The sequence below is a fragment of the Eleutherodactylus coqui genome, chromosome 6, assembly GCF_035609145.1.
Source record: "Eleutherodactylus coqui strain aEleCoq1 chromosome 6, aEleCoq1.hap1, whole genome shotgun sequence".
Taxonomy (NCBI): domain Eukaryota; kingdom Metazoa; phylum Chordata; class Amphibia; order Anura; family Eleutherodactylidae; genus Eleutherodactylus; species Eleutherodactylus coqui.
The window spans coordinates 44,931,573-44,954,776 of record NC_089842.1 but is presented as its reverse complement, the minus strand read 5'-3'; the positions used below and the strand labels follow the sequence as shown (position 1 = coordinate 44,954,776).

Here is a 23,204-nt window from a genome sequence, read left to right as displayed (position 1 = left end):
TACAGTAGCCTAGGCAAGCAAAAGATATGCCAGTTCTTGCATAAAAGTTGTGCCACCGGTCCCTTAAAATGCCTGGAATTAGACTTGTTTCAGGACTACTCAGATTGTTCCAGAAGGGCACCAGACACGTTCTCTTCGTAGAAAGATAATGCAGACCTTCAGAACAAAGGTAAAAAAAATTAGGACTAGGCTTTGGTAACAGTCAGTTAAATGAGTTAGTATCTCCTATGGTTATATTCCGAGACATGAAGGGGCTGAATAGAAGCAGACTACCAGTGTGGTTTTCCTAATATGTATGGCAACTTAAGCTGGGTATTACTCCCACATTAGAGTCCAGACCTGCTGAGGGTAGTAGAGCATGGTAATAGAGAGATGCTCTCCGATGGCCCAAGATTTTATAGTGGAGGCTCCAGTAAGATATAGAAATGCACACCCAGCTCTCTGGATGGCAGAGGTAGACCTGTGGTGTGCTGGATGGTGTACTCACCATTGGAGGTGAGGGATGCTCCCAAGGCAAAAAGTCACCCTAGGGTTTCTGAGGATGAAGCTGTCTGTAGCATCAAGTACCTCCCACGAAGATGGAAGGCAGCGCATCTGCAGGACCTATGTGCCACATCAAGGCAAACTGCAGAATCAGCTGTCTGGATGGCCTAGCGCATCTACCTGATGAGGAAACCTTCCGCGTTGGGTGGAGCGGGGGGCTGATGTTTGTGCCTGTTCCACAGGGTTTGGAGGCGGCAGAGTCCCAAGTTGTAAAATAATGTTATTAGGGGGAGAGAAAGCTAGTTTGGATGGCAGGTGGGAAAGGGATGATTAATAGCTAGAGATGAGCGAACGTACTCGTCCGAGCTTGATATTCGTGCGAATATTAGGGTGTTCGGGATGCTCGTTACTCGTAACGAGTACCACGCGGTGTTCCGGTTACTTTCAGTTTCCTCTCTGAGACGTTAGCGCGCTTTTCTGGCCAATTGAAAGACAGGGAAGGCATTACAACTTCCCCCTGTGACGTTCAAGCCCTATATCACCCCCCTGCTGTGAGTGGCTGGGGAGATCTGATGTCACCCGAGTATAAAAATCGGCCCCTCCCGCGGCTCGGCTCAGATGCCTTGTGAGTTAGCTGAGGGACAGTGGTATCGTGCTGGAGCTGTGTAGGGAGAGCGTTAGGAGTTAGTGTAGGCTTCAAGAACCCCAACGGTCCTTCTCAGGGCCACATCTAATAGTGTGCAGTACTGTGTTAGCACTGTATTTTTTTTTTTTTTTTCAAAATTGGATCTGCAGAGCATTGCGCCCTGCAATAGGGACAGAAGTGGTGGTTAGCCAGGGAGAGTGTTAGCAGTGAGTGTAGGCTTCAAGAACCCCAACGGTCCTTTCTAGGGCCACATCTATCCGTGTGCAGTACTGTCCAGGCTGCTGTTAGCAGTGTTGCATTTTTTTTTCCTCAAAACCGGCTGTGCAGACCATTGCACCCGGCATTAATACTACAGGGATAGAATTGTGTAGGCAGGGCCAGAAGACATACATTATTCATTGAATAGACGCAGTGTGGCTTTTCCTTTGAAAAACAAGGGAAAAAATTCTATTTCGCCTGCCTCTGACAGTCCTCAGGGCTCTGGGTACGTGTGTGCTGCGTGCAGAACGTTAAAAAAAATCAGACGCAGCCAGCTACGTTTTACTGCAGGCTTGCGCCAATTTTTTTCCTGCATGGGAAATCCCTGATCTGCTGTAGCGAATAACTTTGCATCACTGCAGTTCTCTGACACATTTGCAGGGCCACAACACAGTTATTAAACTTAGTAGTATTCATTGAATACACGCAGTGTGGCTTGTCCTTTGAAAAACAAGGGAAAAAATTCTATTTTGGCTGCAGGCTTGCGCCAATTTTTTTCCTGCATGGGAAATCCCTGATCTGCTGTAGCGAATAACTTTGCATCACTGCAGTTCTCTGACACATTTGCAGGGCCACAACACAAATATTAAACTTAGTAGTATTCATTGAATACACGCAGTGTGGCTTGTCCTTTGAGAAACAAGGGAAAAAATTCTATTTTGGCTGCAGGCTTGCGCTAATTTCTTTCCTGGCTTGGAAATCACTGGTAATACAGCATGCTGAGGGGTAGGGGTAGGCCTAGAGGTCGTGGACACGGCCGAGGACGCGTAGGCCCAAGTGAGGGTGTGGGCACAGGCCGAGCTCCTGATTCAGGTGTGTCGCAGCCGACTGCTGCGCGATTAGGAGAGAGGCACGTTTCTGGCGTCCCCACATTCATCGCCCAATTAATGGGTCCACGCGGGAGACCTTTATTAGAAAATGAGCAGTGTGAGCAGGTCCTGTCGTGGATGGCAGAAAGTGCTTCGAGCAAGCTATCATCCACCCAGAGTTCTGCGCCGTCCAGTGCTGCAAATCCGAATCCTCTGTCTGCTGCTCCTCCTTCCTCCCAGCCTCCTCACTCCACTACAATGACACATGCTCAGGAGCAGGAAGACTCCCAGGAACTGTTCTCGGGCCCCTGCTCAGATGGGGCAGCAGTGGTTCCTCTCCCACCAGAGGAGTTTATCGTCACTGATGCACAACCATTGGAAAGTTCCCGGGGTCCGGGGATGAGGCTGGGGACTTCCGGCAACTGTCTCAAGACCTTTCAGTGGGTGAGGAGGACGATGACGATGAGACACAGTTGTCTTGCAGTGAGGTAGTAGTAAGGGCAGTAAGTCCGAGGGAGGAGCGCACAGAGGATTCGGAGGAAGAGCAGCAGGACGATGAGGTGACTGACCCCACCTGATGTGCAACGCCTACTCAGGACAGGTCTTCAGAGGGGCAGGCAAGGGCAGCAGCAGGGCAGGTTGCAAGAGGCAGTGCGGTGGCCAGGGGTGGAGGCAGGGCCAGACCGAATAATCCACCAACTGTTTCCCAAAGCGCACCCTCGCGCCATGCCACCCTGCAGAGGCCGAGGTGCTCTAAGGTCTGGCAGTTTTTCACAGAGACGCCTGGCGACCGACGAACAGTGGTGTGCAACCTTTGTCGCGCCAAGATCAGCCGGGGAGCCACCACCAACAGCCTCACCACCACCAGCATGCGCAGACATATGATGGCCAAGCACCCCACAAGGTTGGATGAAGGCCGTTCACCGCCTCCGGTTTGCACCGCTGCCTCTCCCCCTGTGCCCCAACCTGCCACTGAGATCCAACCCCCCTCTCAGGACACAGGCACTACCGTCTCCTGGCCTGCACCAACACCCTCACCTCCGCTGTCCTCGGCCCCATCCACCAATGTCTCGCACCGCACAGTCCAGCCGTCGCTAGCGCAAGTGTTGGAGCGCAAGCGCAAGTACGCCGCCACGCACCCGCACGCTCAATCGTTAACCGTCCACATAGCCAAATTTATCAGCCTGGAGATGCTGCCGTATAGGGTTGTGGAAACGGAGGCTTTCAAAGCTATGATGGCGGCGGCGGCCCCGCGCTACTCAGTTCCCAGTCGCCACTACTTTTCCCGATGTGCCGTCCCAGCCCTGCACGACCACGTCTCCCGCAACATTGTACGCGCCCTCACCAATGCGGTTAGTGGCAAGGTCCACTTAACTATGGACACGTGGACAAGCACAGGCGGGCAGGGCCACAACATCTCCCTGACGGCACATTGGGTGAATTTAGTGGAGGCTGGGACAGAGTCAGAGCCTGGGACCGCTCACGTCCTACCCACCCCCAGAATTGTGGGCCCCAGCTCGGTGGTGGTATGTTTGGCGGTGTATGCTTCCTCCACTAAAGCACCCTCCTCCTCCTCCTCCTCCTCCTCCTCAACCTCTGTCTCGCAATCTAGATGTGTCAGCAGCAGCAGGACGTCGCCAGCAGTCGGTGTCGCGCGGTGTGGCAGCACAGCGGTGGGCAAGCGTCAGCAGGCCGTGCTGAAACTACTCAGCTTAGGAGATAGGAGGCACACGGCCCATGAACTGCTGCAGGGTCTGACAGAGACCGTTGGCTTGCGCCGCTGAGCCTCCAAGCGGGCATGGTCGTGTGTGACAACGGCCGTAACCTGGTGGCGGCTCTGCAGCTCGGCAGCCTCACGCACGTGCCATGCCTGGCCCACGTCTTTAATTTGGTGGTTCAGCGCTTTCTGAAAAGCTACCCACGCTTGTCAGACCTGCTCGGAAAGGTGCGCCGGCTCTGCGCACATTTCCGCAAGTCCCACACGGACGCTGCCACCCTGCGCACCCTGCAACATCGGTTTAATCTGCCAGTGCACCGACTGCTGTGCGACGTGCCCACACGGTGGAACTCTACGCTCCACATGTTGGCTAGGCTCTATGAGCAGCGTAGAGCTATAGTGGAATACCAACTCCAACATGGGCGGCGCAGTGGGAGTCAGCCTCCTCAGTTCTTTTCAGAAGAGTGGGCCTGGTTGGCAGACATCTGCCAGGTCCTTCGAAACTTTGAGCAGTCTACCCAGGTGGTGAGCGGCGATGCTGCAATCATTAGCGTCACCATTCCTCTGCTATGCATCTTGAGAAGTTCCCTGCAAACCATAAAGGCAGCCGCTTTGCGCTCGGAAACAGAGCCGGGGGAAGACAGTATGTCGCTGGATAGTCAGAGCACCCTCCTGTCTATATCTCAGCGCGTTTAGGAGGAGGAGGAGGAGCATGAGGAGGATGAGGAGGAGGGGGAAGAGACAGCTTGGCCCACTGCTGACGGTACCCATGCTGCTTGCCTGTCATCATTTCAGCGTGTATGGCCTGAGGAGGAGGAGGAGGAGGAGGAGGAGGAGGATCCTGAAAGTGATCTTCCTAGTGAAGACAGCCATGTGTTGCGTACAGGTACCCTGGCACACATGGCTGACTTCATGTTAGGATGCCTTTCTCGTGACCCTCGCGTTACACGCATTCTGGCCACTACGGATTACTGGGTGTACACACTGCTCGACCCACGCTATAAGGAGAACCTTCCCACTCTCATTCCCGAAGAGGAAAGGGGTTCGAGAGTGTTGCTATACCACAGGACCCTGGCGGACAAGCTGATGGTAAAATTCCCATCCGACAGCGCTAGTGGCAGAAGGCGCAGTTCCGAGGGCCAGGTAGCAGGGGAGGTGCGGAGATCGAGCAGCATGTACAGCCCAGGCAGTGCAACAGTCTTTAAGGGCCTGGACAGCTTTATGGCTCCCCACCAAGACTGTGTCACCGCTCCCCAGTCAAGGCTGAGTCGGTGGGAGCACTGTAAAAGGATGGTGAGGGAGTACGTAGCCGATCGCACGACCGTCCTCCGTGACACCTCTGCCACCTACAACTACTGGGTGTCGAAGCTGGACACGTGGCCTGAACTAGCGCTGTATGCCCTGGAGGTGCTTGCTTGTCCTGCGGCTAGCGTCTTGTCAGAGAGGGTGTTTAGTGCGGCTGGGGGAATCATCACAGATAAGCGTACCCGCCTGTCAACCGACAGTGCCGACAGGCTAACACTCATCAAGATGAACAAACCCTGGATTTCCCCAGACTTCTCTTCTCCACCAGCGGACAGCAGTGATACCTAAGCAATACGTAGGCTGCACCCGCGGATGGAAGCATCGTTCTCTCTCACCATCCAAAACGGGGACATTTCTGCTTCATCAATCTGTGTATAATATTCCTCCTCCTCCTCCTGCTCCTCCTCCTGAAACCTCACGTAATCACGCTGAACGGGCAATTTTTCTTAGGGCCACAAGGCTCACTCATATAATTTTTCTAAAATTTTTTTATACGTTTCAATGCTCTTAAAAGCGTTGGAACTTTAACTTGAAACAATTTTTCGTTAAACTGGGCTGCCTCCAGGCCTAGTTACCACTTAAGCCACATTAACCAAAGCGATTAATGGGTTTCACCTGCCATCTTGGTTGGGCATGGCCAATTTTTACTGAGGTACATTAGTACTGTTGGTACACCAATTTTTTGGGGCCCTCACCTACAGTGTAATCATAGCAATTTCTATGTTCTTCGCCTGCACTCATGGTACAGAAAGGTGTGTGGGGTTGGCCTACACTTTAGCTACATAAATGTAACTTGGGCCTTGGCTATACTGCAGCTACTGAAATGGAACTAAGACTGCGCTCCCACTATACTGCTGCTTCGGAATTGTTCCTGGGGCCTGTGTAGGCTGCTAATATTACTTAAATGGAACTTAGACTATGCTCCTCCTATACTGCTGCTTCGGAATTGTTACTGGGGCCTGTCTGGAGTGCTACTATTACTGAAATGGGCCTGTCCTAATGCTACGGCTGAAATGTTAATAATTCTGGGCTCTGCCTATACCGCTGCTAATGGTATGTCTCTGGGGTGTGGAAACAGAGGCTTCCCAAAGACATGATGGCGGCGAGGCCATTTCCCACCAACGCGGTTACTGTTAAGGTGCATATAACCACGGACACGTGGAGAGGACTTGTAGTGCCTCAAAAACATCCCCCTCCTCCTCCAACAATGAAAACATTCTTGGCAAATGCCTTTGCATTGGTTCGTCTGGTGGCAGTCCAAGAATTTCACCTTTACCGACACAACAAGAGAGCCCCCCCACCATCCCCCCGCCACGGCCCACTTAATCCTGGCCACATTCCGAAAACCAACAAAATACAACCGTGCTACTAGGTCCGCAGTCACCACCACATTACCACCAACGCGGTTACTGTTAAGGTTCATATTACCAGTCTGACTGGGGCATACAGACACCTTGACAGAATGAATAGTGTGTGGCACATAGGTTCCCCATTGCTATGCCCACGTGTGCAGCTCCTGATGGAGGTGGCACAGGATTGGATTTCTCATTGCTTCTGTACAGCATTGTGGGCTATCGCCCCACCACTTTTAAAGAGGGTCGCTGCCTAGCCGTGCCAACCCTCTGCAGTGTGTGCCTGCAGTTCCTCCTCATGGCAGACACACTTATAAATAGACATGAGGGTGGTGTGGCATGAGGGCAGCTGAAGGCTGCGCAGGGACACTTTGGTGTGCGCTGTGGACACTGTGTCGTGCAGGGGGGAGGGGGGTTGGGCAGCATGTAACCCAGGAGAAGTGGCAGCGGAGTGTCATGCAGGCAGTGATTGTGCTTTGTTGTAGCTAGTGTGGTGCTTAGCTAAGGTATGCCATGCTAATGAGGGATTTTCAGAAGTAAAAGTTGTTGGGAGGGGGGGGCACTCTTGCCGGTATTGTGGCTTAATAGTGGGACCTGGGAACTTGAGATGCAGCCCAACATGTAGCCCCTCGCCTGCCCTATCCGTTTCTGTGTCGTTCACATCACTTTCTTGAATTGCCTAGATTTTCACACATGAAAACCTTAGCGAGCATCGGCGAAATACAAAAATGCTCGGGTCGCCCATTGACTTCAATGGGGTTCGTTACTCGAAACGAACCCTCGAGCATCGCGATAAATTCGTCCCGAGTAACGAGCACCCGAGCATTTTGGTGCTCGCTCATCTCTATTAATAGCATGGAGGAGCTCTACAGTTCAGCATTGTCTCCTCATCTAACCATGCCTTTGGACAGAATCCCCTTAAAGACAATTATTCCAACATTGTACCTTACGGTTTCAAAATTGGCTTAAAAACCTACAAAATGTTGATCAAATTTCTTTTAGACAGATACTAAAATTTCATGCTATTTTCTTTCTAGTTTATCATTGCAGGATCTCTATCAATTTCTGCTTCTTACAAGCCATCTGTGGGCAAGGTAAGAACTCACTAAATCAAGTTCCAAAACAATAATTTCATCCTTTAACCCTTTCCAATCCACTGTCTGATGTCTGAAGACATTTTGATTGAAGGCTGTACAGCTCCGATGTCGAAAGACGTCCGGCAGGGTATTCTTACTGCATATTACTGGTCGCTCTGTTGTCGGGGGCCTCTCCAGCATGTCCCATACGTTAGTACTGGCTCTAGCCAGCAGATGGCGCCATTGTATAATGGCAGAAAGAGAAAGTCCCCTAGAAATCCCGAATCCAAAATTGATTGTAAAGGGTTAAAGACCAGCAATTTTTCAGATTTTCATTTTTTCCTCCCCACTTTTCAAGAGTTATACTTTTTTTTTGTTTTTTTGTCAACATAGCTATATGACGGCTTGTTTTTGCGGGATGAGCTGTAATTCTTAATAGTAGTATTTAATGTATTGAAAAACTTTAAAAAACCCCAATTGAACATTTTTTTGGGGGGCTTTGTTTTCACCATATTCATAGCCTACCAAAAATTACATGTTAACCATGTGCAAAAATGGTCATACCAAATTTATACACCTTTTTTAATGCTGTATTACTTTTAAAGAATAAAAGAACCCTTTAAAAAATTGCTTTTGACCGCCATATTTTAAGACCCATAACTTTTTATATTTTCCCATCAATAGAGCTCTGAGAAGGCTTATTATTTGTGGGGCAACGTGTAGTTTTTAATGGTACCATGTTAAGGTACATACGACTTTTTGATTACTTTTTATTCCAATTTTGTTAGGAAACAGGGTTCCCAAAGAAACGCAATTAAGGCATTATTTATTTTTTTCCTATGATGCTCATAATGTAGGATAAATAATAGAGATGAGCGAATATACTCGTTTCGAGTAATTACTCGATCGAGCACCACGATTTTCGAGTACTTCTGTACTCGGGTGAAAAGATTCGGGGGGTGCCGGGTGGCAGGGGGAGGTGTGGCGGAGTGGGGGGTAGCAGCGGGGAACAGGGGGGAGCCCTCTCTCTCTCCCTCTCCCCCCCCCCCCCCCACTCCCCGCTGCAACCTCCCACTCACCCACGGCGCCCCCCGATCTTTTCACCCGAGTACGGAGGTACTCGAAAATCACGGCACTCGGCGAAAAAGGGGCGTGGCCGAGTAGGTTCGCTCATCTCTAATAAATAACTTTTTATTTCAATTTTTCAGGCTATTCAGATTATATGGACACCGCTATATATGCCATGTCTATTTTATTTATTAATTCTATGAGAAATGGGAAAAAGGTTTTTAACTTTTCATTTTTTCTATTTTAAAAAATTTTATTCAACTAATTTTAAAGTTTTAGTTTTAGAATCGATAGAGGATTTTAACTTGCAATAGTTTGATCGCTTCCACAATATACTTCAGTATTGCAGTGTATTGTATTTTTTAACAATAGTCTATTAAGCACTGGCATAGATTGATAGACTGCAATACATGGCAGCCCTGGGGGCCTTTGCTAGCCTACAGACTCCCATGTGAACCCCTCAGCATCCCACAACTGTATCAGGGGGCCAGTGGGGTGGCGCAAGGAACGTTCCGGTTAGCTGCTTGGATACGGTGTCTACTTTGACAGCATCTAAACCGTTAATGGCAGCAATTGCAGCGAGCTCTGACTGTAGTTATTGCAGGCTCCATACACAACCCGTGACCCCCTGTCATACATTTACAGCAAGTAGTTGTTATGGGGTTAATTTCAATCTGCCATCGTAGGTCCCAAATATCCCTCTGCCACTTTAAGGTTATGCGCCTCTTCACTACCAATTTGTTTTTATTGGTCCAATTCTTCAAAAATGAAAAAACTTTCCTTATAGTCTTTATTCAAAATTTCTTACAGCTCCTTTGTAGACCTACACGTCATACTTGATAACAGACAAGAAACTAACCCTATGTAGTTTGATCCTAGGGCCATACTTGCGTTCATCTGCCCCCTACTTCTTTGCAGGGCTACTGAATAGAGATGAGCGAACGTACTCGGTAAGGGCGATTTCGCAATCGAGCACCGCGATTTTCGAGTACTTCACTACTCGGGTGAAAAGTACTCGGGTGCGCTGTGGGTGAGCGGGGGGTTACAGAGGGGAGTGGGGGGTAGCAGCGGGGAACAGGGGGGAGCCCTCTCTCTCTCCCTCTCCCCCCCCCCCCACTCCCCGCTGCAACCCCCCGCTCACCCACAGCGCCCCCGAGTACTTTTCACCCAAGTAGTGAAGTACTCGAAAATCGCGGTGCTCGATTGCGAAATCGCCCTTACCGAGTACGTTCGCTCATCTCTACTACTGAATGTATATTACCAAAAAGTAGAGAACAGATAGATAGGAGTATGCCTGCAGGATCAGACATTACAGTGTTTGTTTGTTGTCTGTTACCATGGCGACACATGGGTCTGCATAGGAGCTGTAAACAGAAATTGGTATGAAACTTTTAATTAAGTCCATTTGCAATGCATATAGTTTTTAGATGTTTTTCTATTTTTAAAACTTGCGGTCTTTCACCATATTCTGATACTCCTACCTTTTTTTTATTTTTTCATTGATTAGGCTCTGCGACGGCTCGTTTTTTTCAGTGTGAGCTGTAGGTTTTATTGATATCATTTTGATCACTTTTTATTTACATTTTTTGGGGAGCCAGGATAAAAAAAAATTCTGGCAATTCGTACTTTTTTTTTAATGGCCTTCACTATACGGGATACATATTGTGATATTTTAATACTTCAGACTTTTACATACACATTAGAGATGAGCGAGCACGCTCATTTAAGGCAGATACTCGAGCGAGCATCGGTCTTCTCAAGTAACTGATTACTCGTCCGAGCAAATGCGGGGGAGGAGGGGAGAGAGAAATCTCACTCTACCCCTGCTCATCTCTAATACACAGTGATACCAAATAGGTGAAGTTTATTAATTTTTGAATTTTTCTATGGAAAAAATGGAAAATGCTGAGTTTTTTTTAACTTTTAACATTTTTTTACTGTTTGAAAAACTTTACTAAAATTTTTTTCACATTGTTATTTAGTCCCCACAGTAGACTTGATCTTGTAGTCAATTGATCTCTTGTACTTCAGTATATATAGTGATTTTTGATGTTGCCCTTCAAGCTGCCATGCTAGCCCATTTGCACTCCCTGATCACATTTCCGGAGGGTACCGATGTGGAGTGGAAAGGGGCGCCCCGCTGGCTGTTTAGACACGCGGTCAGCTCCTGAGTTTACGCCATACACCCTTCCTGACTGGATGACACATTAACATTATGCAGTTAGGAAGGGGTTAAACTTATCTAACTTATTTGATGTGAACATAAAATTACCTGTTGGTGGTCCATGATCCAAAACCGGGTCCTGGCAAGCATTTTCTGATTTTTGGCAGCCCAGATAATTATATATTACTAGCACTTTAATCAATGCCAGAGCTTGCACGGAGATTCAGCATCGTCACCCTCTGACAACTTTCACTATTATCTCGTAAACTTTTTCCATTTGGTAATTTATATTTATTTATTACCTTATATATATATATTTTTTTTTGCAGGTGACCGCAACCTTGGTTCTAAATATATTGAGCTGTATAGCAGCGGGGATTACAGTGGTAATACTTGTCCCATATTTTATGACCACCTCATGGTGGTATCATTATAGTAGCTACTGTGCGTATTACAAGCCAAGCCAAACGTGTGAAGGGGAATTCTCGCCACGGGTAATTCAAAACATTTTTTTTTTGCGAAATAGGTATTTTTCCTTTCGTTTATGCACTCTTTTGTAATTTAAAGAGATTGTCCTGTTTTGAAAGGTCTTCCACCATTTCCTCACAATTTCCTCATTTATTCACTAGAATGTAGAGTACGGGGTGGACGCACACTTGCAATATTTTCTCTCTTGCACTGCGAGAGCACGAGAATACTTTTGCCTCACAGCGCAAGAAAGACGCCGGTATAGAACCGGCATATCGCAAGTGGTTTCAATGGCAGTGACAGCAGCGCTAACCCCATTAAAACATAGGGAGAATGCCGCGGACTTCTGCTACAGCTGTCACAGCTGTGGCAGGAGTTTCGATGAAGGAATCCTCTACCACAGCTGTCACAGCTGTGGCAGAAGTCCGCGGCATTCTATTCCATTGCTTTCAGATCCCATTGAAATCAATGGTTTCAGCAAGCCCTGCGGAATGATTATCGGGGAAGGGCTTGAAATTATACTCACCTCTCCTGCGCTCAGCCGCGTCCTCCTGCTGGCTCCCCGTCACTGCTATTAAGCTTTTTCAGCAGTCGGGGATTTAAAAATCCCCGCCTGCTGAAAGGGCTGTGCAGAATGGCTGAGGGCTTAGCCAATAGCAGCTACTGCTTAGCTATTGGCTGAGCGCTCAGCCAATCACACATAGCCCTTAGCTATTGATTCATGAATAGCTAAGATATAGCAATGAAAGCAATGGAATAGAATGCCGGGGCTTTCTGCCACAGCTGTCACAGCTGTGGCAAAAGTCCCCTGCATTCTCCATCTCTTTTCAATGGGGCTAGCGCTGCTGCCGCTGGCCCCATTGAAAAGACTGGCGATATGGCGGCGTGATGCCTATATCCCGGCGTCATGCCGATTTTTTTTCTCGCATTGCGATGCGAGACTTTAGTCTTGCATCGCAGGGGAGAAAAAAACGCCAGTGGGTGTCCACCCTAACTCCCGCTCTTGAGGGACCAGCTCGCTTGTGCATTAAGGCTTCTTCTCATGGGCATGTGGTGACAGCGTATTACATGCGTGGCTTTTGCGCACGTAATACCCTGTCCCAATCTGCCATAAACTCCCATGTTGTCACTCACACATATTGTGTGAAAGACATGCGCAAGAAAGATCACTAATGGCAGTTCATAGCAATATGCAATGTCATTGCATACTTGTTGCATGCCGCCTTGCGTGTGACATTCAGTAAATTATGTGTGCATGCAGGCACCCTTATACAAATAGCCCTATTTAGGGTGGTGGTATGCAACGCAGAATACAGGATACGGACGACAAAGTCTTTTATTTGTAAACAAACAACTGGAAAAGGACAATGTAATACAATCTAGGAGACAGTTTAAGAACCACATTATTTTCACACTACCATATGCAATCCTGACTACCACTAACTAAGAAAGATAACTGTAAGAGAATGATAACTAGTTCTATACATCTGGAGAATAACAGTTGTCCACACTCTGCATGGTATAATTGACAATGCAACAATTCACAATATTTATAAGTCAACTGGTAGCTCACGGTGTGAACAAAGAAACTTAGATCCAAACACTGGTCCATGGATAATCAAACTTCTCTGTGTTTCAAGGTATGCAACAGCAGTATACGTGTACTTACGTGTCCAAGCTCAACCCTGGGCCCAGTGCCAAATAACAGTTCAGTACTATGCAGTAGAACTCTGGGTAAATTCCACATATACATAAATCTAGTTGTTGCACCCTCTTGAGTGCACAGCAGACCTACTGGTTAGCTAACTCATCCTCACTGGTGTGCACACCAATGTTTAATGAGGTCACCCTCACTTACGAAACAGTGAATCAGAATCCGGTTAGTTGTCCTGATGTTAACTGAAGACTCAGTGCTGATGCTTTTCCTCTTCTAGATGGTCATGCTTGGGGCAACAGCTTCCCTGTCGGCCATGGCTCTGATCCAAGCAGACTCTGGTCTGTTAATAACTGATTTTCTGTGGTTTCCACGCCTTGTTCAGACTGCTTTTCTTGTAGTTCTAATGCAGGCTATCGCACCCAGTGGGCATCTCTTTGCCACACATCACCTCTGGACTCTGCGCATTTTATGTGTCTTCTCATCTGTGCCGTTCTCTATCAGGTACTTAATAACTTCCAGGACCTATCTTGGGGAACTTCTCTCTCTAGTGACTAGTATATTCCAGGACCTTCCTAGGTTGTGGGACCTCCCTCTACACTCTCCCCTGGCAGCGGGGTTGTCTTTCAGTAGTGACATCACTTAGAAATATAGTGTGTAAGGCTGAAAAAATGGACACATGCCCATCTGATGCAGCCTATTACCCCCTAATGTTGATCTAGAGGAAGGCAAAAAAAGCCCATAAAGTAGAAGTAAATTTTCCTCATCTTAGGGGAAAAATATTCCTTCTTCACTCCGATCTGGCAATCAGAATAACGTCTGGGATCACCGACCATGCTGAAATAATCAGTGACTATAACATGTAACATTATATAAGGCCGAAAAAATACATATGTCCATCCAGTTCAGCCTATTACCCCCCCCCCCTCCTCCCCAATGTTGATCCAGAGGAAGGCAAAAAAGACCCAAATGAGGTAGAAGCCAGTTTTCCCGATTTAGGGAAAAAAATCCTTCCTGACTCCAATCTGCCAATCGGAATAATCCCCAGATCACTGACCCTTTTGAAGTTATTAATGATTATAAAATATAATATTGTATAGCTCAAGAAAGGTGCCCAGGCCTCTCTTCAATTCTTTTATCGAATTCTTCATCACCACGTCCTCAGGCAGAGTGTTCCATAGTCTCACTACACTTACAGTAAAGAACCCCCTTCTATGTTGGTGTAGAAACCTACTTTCCTCTAGATGTAGAGGGCCCTACCTTGTTACAGTCACATTCCTACTAGATGATGGGAGAGATCTCTGTATTGACCCCTGATATATTTATTAGAGATGAGCGAACGTGTTCGGCTCCGCCCCTTTTCGCCCAAACACCGAACTTTGCGAGCAATTCCGTGCTCGGGCGAAAAAAGTTCGGGGGTCGCCGTGGCAGCGCGGGGGGGTGCGGCGGGGAGTGGGGGGGAGAGGGAGAGAGAGAGGGCTCCCCCCTGTTCCCCGCTGCTGCCGCCCGCACCGCCGCGCCTCTCCCCGCCCCCCGGCGCCCCCCGAATCTTTACGCGCGGACACTGAAGTCCTCGGTAAAGCCGGTGTCCGGGTGCGTAAGTGTTCGTTAAGAACACGTTCGCTCATCTCTAATATTTATATATAGTTATCAGGTCGCCCCTCAGCCATTTATTTTCTAAACTAAATAATCCCAATTATGATAACCTCTCTGGGTATTGTAGTCCGCCCATTCCGTTTATTAATGTAGTTGCCCATCTTTGTACCTGCTCAAGCTCTGATATGTCCTTCTTGAGTACCGTTGCACAAAACTGTACACATTATTCCATGTGGTGTCTGACCGGAGACTTGTTAAGAGACAGAACAATGCTTTTGTCATGTGCCCCTATACCTCTTTTAATACACCTTATGATCCTATTTGCCTTGGCAGCAGCTGCCTGACTCTGGTTGCTCCAGTTAAGTTTATAGTTAACTAAAATCCCCAAGTCCTTTTCCATGTCAGTATTTACCATTTCGTGTGTAATGGTGACATGTACCATGTTTCCCTGAAAATATGACCGACCCCAATAGTTTGGGGTAGGCAAAAATGTATATAAAACAGGGTCTGATTTTTGGGGAAACATGGCATTACTTCTGCCCATGTTGATAACCTTATATTTATCAGTGTTAAACCTCGTGTGCTACTTTTCTGCATGAGCCACCAACTTATCCAGATCCATTTGCAACTGCCCTCTGTCCTCTCTTGTGTAAATCACTTTCTACGATTGTGTATCATCTGCGAATATTGCTATTTTACCGTACAATCCTTCTACCAGATCATTCAGAAATATATTAAAAAGAATAGTGCCCAGTACTGACCCCTGTGGTACCCCAGAAGTAACAGTGACCCAATCAGAGTATGTACCATTTATAACCAGCCTCTACCTTCTATCACTTAGAAGCTGATCAGGTTTGTTTGACAAGAGCAATTTCTCATAATCCCATACTGATACAAAGTTATACAGCTACTTTCCTTGAGGTCCTCCGGGATAGCATCTCTTAGAATACCTTCAAACTTTTTACCCACATTAGAAGTTAAACTTACCGGCCTGTAGTTTCCAGGTTTGCTTTTTGACACCTTTATGAATATTGGTACCACATTGGCAATGCGTCAATGCACCACTACCCACAATAGAAGTTAGACTTACCGGCCTGTAGTTTCCAAGTTTGCTTTTTGCCCCTTTTTTGAATATTGGTACCACATTGGCTATGCGTCAATGCACCACTTGGGGGAGGGGCTTTGCTCCTGTACCTCCATGCACTTGTTCCAACTTAGCACTGTAAGTGCTCTGTTCCTGGCGCTGATATACGCCACTCTGAGCGGCCGGGCCGATGCACTGTTTAAAAGAGTGGCAGTGTTTCCCTCCTTACAGCCCGTTAATTTATATCAAAGCTGTGTAGTGTCTCATGTCCCCATGGTGGGGCTGTCGAGTACTGAACACTTGCTCTTGGGTTTCCCCACAAATGATAGTTGATGGCTGGGGTTTGGGGTACTATCTGACAAAAAATCATTGCCTTAAGTGTACAACCCCTTTAAAAATTATTTTCGCCTTTGAGCATTACATTACAGTTTGCATATACAGGGTGTCCCAAAAATTGTATACACACTTTAACACCTTATAACTCACTAGGGGAGATACATCAAAACTGGTGCTAAGGAAAAATGGCTTAGTTGCCCATTGCGTCCAATCAGATTCCTCATTCCACCTCTGAAAAATGAAAGCAGTGACTTGTTGGTTGCTATGGGCATCAAAGCCAGTGTTCCCTAGCATTAGTCTTGATTTATCTCCCTCACTTAATTTTCACTCCTCTTTAGGCTTAACCAATTAGAAATACTGGCTGAAGGCAGACTAAACTTAGAGCAAAGAGATTTATCCTAAAGTACCAAGGAAAGTTTCAGAAAGAGTTTCAAAAATCCACCTACGTGACTTATTATCACGCGAATTAGAGATAAGTGTGAAGCAGATGGAATTTTTCAAAATGTCTACAAGAAACGTTCCGGAACACTGCGGACATCAATGAGCCCCACAAAAAAAGAGAGGTAGATGGAAAAGTATCAGCAGAGTCCAAGAAAATCTGTGCGGCAAGCAGGTCGTGAGACAGGAATTCCAATGTCAAGTGTCCATCACATTGTGAAGCACTGTCAATAAAAAAGTTACATTCCAAGAATAGTCCATGCTGTCAATGACTAAGATTCAGACCGGAGAGTACGGTTTTGTAAGAGGTACTTGGGGAGATGTGCAGAGAATGCCCGGTGTCCAGGAAAGAGTAACACGATGAGGCTACATTTACATTAAATGGTGCAACTCACCACCACAATTGCACCTACTGGGGACCTGAGAATCCGCATGTTAAGGAGGAACATGGTGTTGGTTTACCTGGAGTTACAGTGTGGTGTGGCTTATCAATGAAGGCATTCATTGCACCATTCTCTTTTGACGCTACTGTGACTAGTACCATATACTTGGACTCGCTGCAGCAATCTGTCACGCCGCATATTCAACAGGACTTCGAGGATGAGAAGTTCCATTTCCCACAGGATGGAACACCCTACACTACCATCATAATGTAAGGGCCTACCTTAATGACAATCTGCCAAATAGATGGTTTGGACAAAGAGGTTCAGTAGAATACCCCCTACGTTCAACAAACCTCATGCCACTAGACTTTGTTTATTATGGAGATATGTAAGATAAAGCTTACAGCAAAAAATCAGCAAGTCAATGAATTGAGGGCAGCCATTGAAGAGGACTGCACACAAATACTAAATCAAATGATTCTTGATGTTATTGTAGACCCTGTTCGATGCCCTAAGCTTGGGATCTGACAACTAATTTTACTTGCAATACACAATGGATCACTATGCGCCATACTTATGATCTGACGATCTGTCTGGGAGGAGGTTCACCTCTATGCAACTCTTGCTATCATTCGATTTTGTCGTTGTTCTCCTAACCTCTGGTAAATGCAACTTTGAACTATGCTGACATCCTGGCCTACACGTGTGGCGATCTGCCAGAGAAATAAACCAAGGTCTCTTAATTCAAGGATTCTGTTACTCTGAGTTTGCAACAAGCCGCAATAAGTAGAACATCGACAAACAGAAAGCATCACTTAATCATACTTTATCTGATCTTTAAGGTTTTGTATGGCTACAAAATGTGCTCTTGACCCCAGAAGCCCCTCCCACATGTCACAGATTGGAGCTAGGTGCTTGAAAATGTGATCATTTGCATATCTTAGCAATACCTTTTACTTCCTTGATTTGCATAACCTAACAGCTTGTCCTTCTGGGTGCTGCAATTTAAGGCCCATTTAGACCCAACAATTCTCGCTCAAAAATCGCTGAAAGTCATCTTTTGAGCGAGAATCGTTGGGTCTAACTGCATGGACATTGTGCAGTTTTCGTTAACAAGTCGTTCATCGTTGTCTTTTAGCAAGCTGAAAAAGCACGATGAGCCTTATCAGAGCCACGCCCTGAGTTCTCAGCAGGATACCACTGATACTATTGTTTCAGTTGGTATCCCGCTCGGAGAACACAGCCGAAGTATGAAGAAGACAGCGCTCTAGCCGTGTTCTGCATACCCAACTCAGACTGCTCAGCTGTATACCAGCTGTGCTCTCCGTGAACACAGCTGGAGTATGCAGAAGACAGCACTGCAGCTGTGTTCTACATACCCCGCTCGGAGCGCTCAGCGGCATACCAGCTGAGCACTCCAAGAAGACAACAGCTGTATGCAGAAGATAGCAGTCCAGATTGTCTTCTACATACAGCGTGAGCCTTCATTTACACACTTATGCAAAGTGAACGCTTAAAACTGTCAGTCAAACTGACGTTTGAGCAAATTTTGAGCGATCATCTTGCTGTGTAAATGCACACAACGATTATCACTCAAAATTTGTCTTTTGAGCAATAATTGTTGTGTCTAAATGGGCCTTTAAAAGGTGAGGGGTGTAAATATTTAAACTGTAGAATAGTATGTGAAAGTGGATATTCACTTTGACGACATGCTAGCAATGCCAAATGGTCAGGGGTGAACCTGTGATTGGCTTATTCTGAACACGACCAGATCCCTAAATATAAGAAGGTGTTCACACTTATGCAACCACATTATTTTAGTTTTGTTATTTTTATTTTCCACCCTGAATGATTTCAGTTTGTTTTTCATTAGAATTGTACAGATAACGGGTCACATTGAAGACGGACATAAATCTGAAATGATTCATCTTTGTCTGATTATTTTTAACATGACAAAAACATGGCAGTTCAACAGGGGTGTGGGGACTTTGTATATCTATTGTAGATATGAGATGGATAGATAGATAGATAGATAGATAGATAGATAGATAGATAGATAGATAGATAGATAGATAGATAGATAGATAGATAGATAGATAGATATGAGAGAGATCGATAGATATTTGTCATATTTTGCCCATGTCTTTTAATATTACAGGTTGTAGACATTGGCATTGGATCTACCATTCTACTCTTTACTGTTCTGGAGTTGTGCATCGCCTTGTCTACTTCTATCTTTGGGTGCAAAACTGTGTGCAGGACATCATATAATGACACGGTGAGATTCATATTGAATGTTCATAATGTATGATTCACATGCAGTATTCCTTAGGCCAGAAAATCACGCGAGATTTTTGCGTTGTGAAATGCATAAATCTCGCACTAATATGAACACAATTTTTTTGAATGCCATGATATACAGGAGCAATTTTTTTTTTCCTTTACCCGCACAGCGGTATATTCTATCTTTGGGTGTTCCCTCAGAACACCTTGGCCATTGTTTTGGGCAATCTGTGGCACTGCTATTGAAATGACAAGAGCTGCGGTGCGACTGTATGATATCCACTCCATTCTTTGTGAACTGACCAGATCCTAGTTCTAGGGATCGGTGGGGGTCCCAGTGATTGGACACTCACCAGTCAGCTAGTTAGATCCTATCCTGTGGATAGGAAATAACTTGTTCCAACCTGAATACCCTTTTAAGCTTCTAGCTGCTAAAGTTATAAATTGGTATTCTGTGAGGGAAAACAATGGAATCTTCTTACTCTATCATCCAAGACTGCGAGTTATCCCCAATCCCGAGTATAAGGGATAACTTGCTGATCAATGGGGATCTCAGTGCTGAGGCCCCTACCGATCTGCAGAGCAGCACTCCCATGTCTCATTCTGCCTATCACTGCCGGCGTTGCTTCTCTCCCCACTGTGATGTCAGTATGAAGGGAGCGCTAGTCGAGCATGTGCGGCTAGCGCTCCATTCATTTCAATGGTGTTGACTGAAACACCGGAGCGGGTGCCACTTCGGTATCTCCAGAATCTCATTGAACGTAAATGGAATACTAGAGCACTTGTATGACCAGTGGTCCATTCAGTCTCCTCTTCACTATTGGGGGTACATTAAGCCCACAGTATGGAGAATGGGGGACATGGGACCCCCAATCTCGAGAGCGGTGGGGGTCTCAGTAGTGAGACCTCCACCGATCAGCAAGTTATTTCCTATTCTATGGAGAGGAGATGACTCGCACTCTTGGTACAGCCCTTTAAGTGCTGCAGTTGCTACTGACCCTGGCATTTAAAGGAAACCAGTCATCACCTTTGAGCCCCATAAACTATGTTATCAGACTCAAAAGTGAGTAAACGGAGAGATGTGTTTCATACTCTTTTCAGATGGCTCTGTGCATGCGCTCTCACATTCATCTCTAAGAGAGAGCAAGCACACAAGGCCATCAATGAAGAGTCCCAATGTGTGCATGCGCCACCCCTGCAGGGAAACAGTGCAGGAATGGGGCAGCCAGTGGTTATCAAAAAGCTCCTTGGACTCCCCATTGCCTCACATTTGAGTCAAATAACAGTTTATGGGGCTGAAAGGTGATGGTAAGTTCCCTTTAAGGGGTGCCAGGAATGGAGTTGTTGCCGATCTCAGAAGTTGCAGCTAGAGCATCATTTATGTGATGGATGTAAAGGGGTTAATAGACATTGACACTGAAAGAAATTATATAAAGTAAATATAGTTGCGTGAAGAGACCCTTTAGGTTCTCAATTGTATTTAAGAAACATATCTTGTCTTCCAGACGGTGGTCATCTATCACACTACTACTGTGCAGGAATCGAAACCAGCGTTGTCTGCAGATGGAGAAGTCAAAATACACTGATGGCTTTACACCGGCCTCCCATCTATATACCCAGTATACAAAGTGAAGTCAATATAAGCCATATACAGTACCCTGCTCTAGTATACATGTTGATTCATTAGGTGGGGGTCTACATTTTACAATAATGGATCAGATTTACTAATCCTGTCCAAGAGCAAAAACACATAGACGCATGCGCTAATACTCTCGCTGCTATGGAGCGTTTGAGCGCATGAACCGGGTTTTTTTTTTACTATTCAAACTTTGCGCCAATGGATGAAAAAGCTGAAAGATAGGTCCTGCCCTATTTTTTTCGCACGTAGAAAAACTCTACATGCGAAAACGTTAGGGCAAGTTCTATCTTTTCCTGCACATGCTATTAACGCGCGAGAATCGCGATAGTGAAAGTGAAACCATTGAAATCAATGGTTTCATTTTGTCCCGTTATGCGGCTGTGATTTTCACGTCCGCATAAAGGGACTAAAACACGCCCATCTGTTTAAGCCCTAATAGTTCGACAGTGTAAATGTAGACCAGACCTTCTAAAAATTTGACAAATTTACAACAGTCGCTTATGGTGGATGATAAATTTGATGCATCTTCAGACGCTTTTATCTAATTTTTTATCATCTATCACTTGCCACAATTTTGAGCCGAATTGTTATTGGGATTTTGGAGCATTGGTGTCACATTTTAGACCCCACCCCTTTTAGTGAAACCACACTTGTTTTCCAATAAGTTATGCTCCATCGTCAAACACAGAAGGTGTCTGAAACATATAACACTGCAATTGTGGTACCGGTCATGTATGCCAATTTTTTGGCACAAATTCAGCCAGGATTCTGTCACATTAAGTAGTGTTGGACGAATTGTACCTCCTACAGGGCAAACTTTGCTAAAAACTTGGTTCGGCACAAACTCGAACTGAGCTTTTAGCAAAGTTCTACCTGAAACAAGGTTCAAATGGTGTATAACACTGCCAAAGTGTTACAGAGGACTTTTATGGCTCTCAGACAGTGTTATACACTAGTTTTAGGGATTTTGGTGAACTTCTGCTTTGGTTTCGAACTGAACTTTTTGCAGGAGCAAACTTTTCAAAAACTTGTTCATCACTGGCATTTAGCTTGGAAAATCTACCCCTTTGTGTGAAATCCCATTCGCCTCAAATAGCCATAATCATTGTATATAAATATACTAGATTATTCATTCTAACTGACTGTAATCATTTCCATTTTAACTAATCTGATCTACTAAAACAATATGTTGTCAAACCACAAACTTATCCAGTTGTCAGTATAGGAATAACTGGCCTTTTGGTCTACATGTAAGAAAGTCAGAAACGTATGGGCATGACCTTTCAACATTTCACGGTACCCGCTCAAGGGTGGTGCAATAACTTGCATGGACTCAGCAAGGTTTGACTCGAACAGAAATGTACTCAGGTGGAGGCGATGAGCACACGGTTGCAGTCTCTTACAGAGGGCATGAATTTGATGGCTACACACAATACGGTGGCACAAAAGTTACATACAGAGTTGTAGTATAGAGGTTATCAGTATCAATGGCGATAGAACAGTCTCTACATCCACCTTACAAAGTAGGTCAAGAGTGGATCATTGTTCAGATTCTCGATGGATTGCGGGAATCTGAACTATAATCGTCCAGTGTAAATAGGCAGTCATTCATCTATAAATGACCTCCTGTTTACTGTGAATGGAGACGGGTGGCCGAATGATCCCCGGCCCGCTATGCCTTTATTAACGGAGCGATCTTTGCTCCTGTTTGAAAGCATAGGAGTGATTGTCGCTTAGATGACTGTTGGGTGCTCAAGCATCAAACAATCATCCTGTGTATAAGGACCCTAACAGAACAGTTTCTCTATATTTGCAGTTAGTTGTCACTAATAATACAACAATCTCTACCTCGGTACACAGTGCAGCTCACAGTACTCTCAGAGTCAGCAGTTGCAGAGCCTAGTAGGAAAGCTGCAGAACCTAGCAGGAAATGAGAAGGTGGAGCTGAGCCTGTGTGCCAGCTGATCAATGCTGAGAACACCCCTGAGACAGAAACATAAATGTAGAAGATACTGCAAACCAAGTACCAAGCTTTCTAAATGCATTGGAAGGAAAACTCAATGCAAAAAAAAAAACCAGATAAGTGCATAATTTTTTTCTGCAGGGACTTAGTTAAATATCTATGTATTGATTTTTCATACACAAATGTTTCCATGGCCGTTAAAATCAAATGGGTGACAAAATGTAGATGTTTTCTTTTGGATTCTAACCCTATTCTGTGCAAGCAATGTATTTGTTACATGCTATTATTTACATATTTGGTTATATTTACCAGCTACGTATACAATACTCTGTAGCATTACTATTGTGTTGATTGATTTGCACTAAATAATTTCAATATACAAAAAACTGTAGAATGTAAACCCAGCCATAGCAGGAAAAGGAAATCTCCATGGTCGAACGGCTCTGTTGCAGGACGGAACCAAATTGCACTGAATGGACCCT

General features: G+C 45.7%; 1 protein-coding gene across 1 annotated transcript in view; it reads left to right on the top strand.

Annotated features, from left to right (window-relative positions):
* Positions 1-20,763, top strand: part of LOC136633533 (uncharacterized) — a 75,299-nt gene extending 54,536 nt beyond the window's left edge. Inside the window, exons 14-17 of the mRNA XM_066609293.1 lie at positions 7,608-7,664; positions 11,208-11,372; positions 18,996-19,115; positions 20,626-20,763. Of these exons, the coding sequence (XP_066465390.1) occupies positions 7,608-7,664; positions 11,208-11,372; positions 18,996-19,115; positions 20,626-20,706 (423 nt within the window). The 3' untranslated portion in view covers positions 20,707-20,763. The remainder of the gene's footprint in view (positions 1-7,607; positions 7,665-11,207; positions 11,373-18,995; positions 19,116-20,625) is intronic.
* The last annotated feature ends 2,441 nt before the right edge of the window (positions 20,764-23,204 follow it).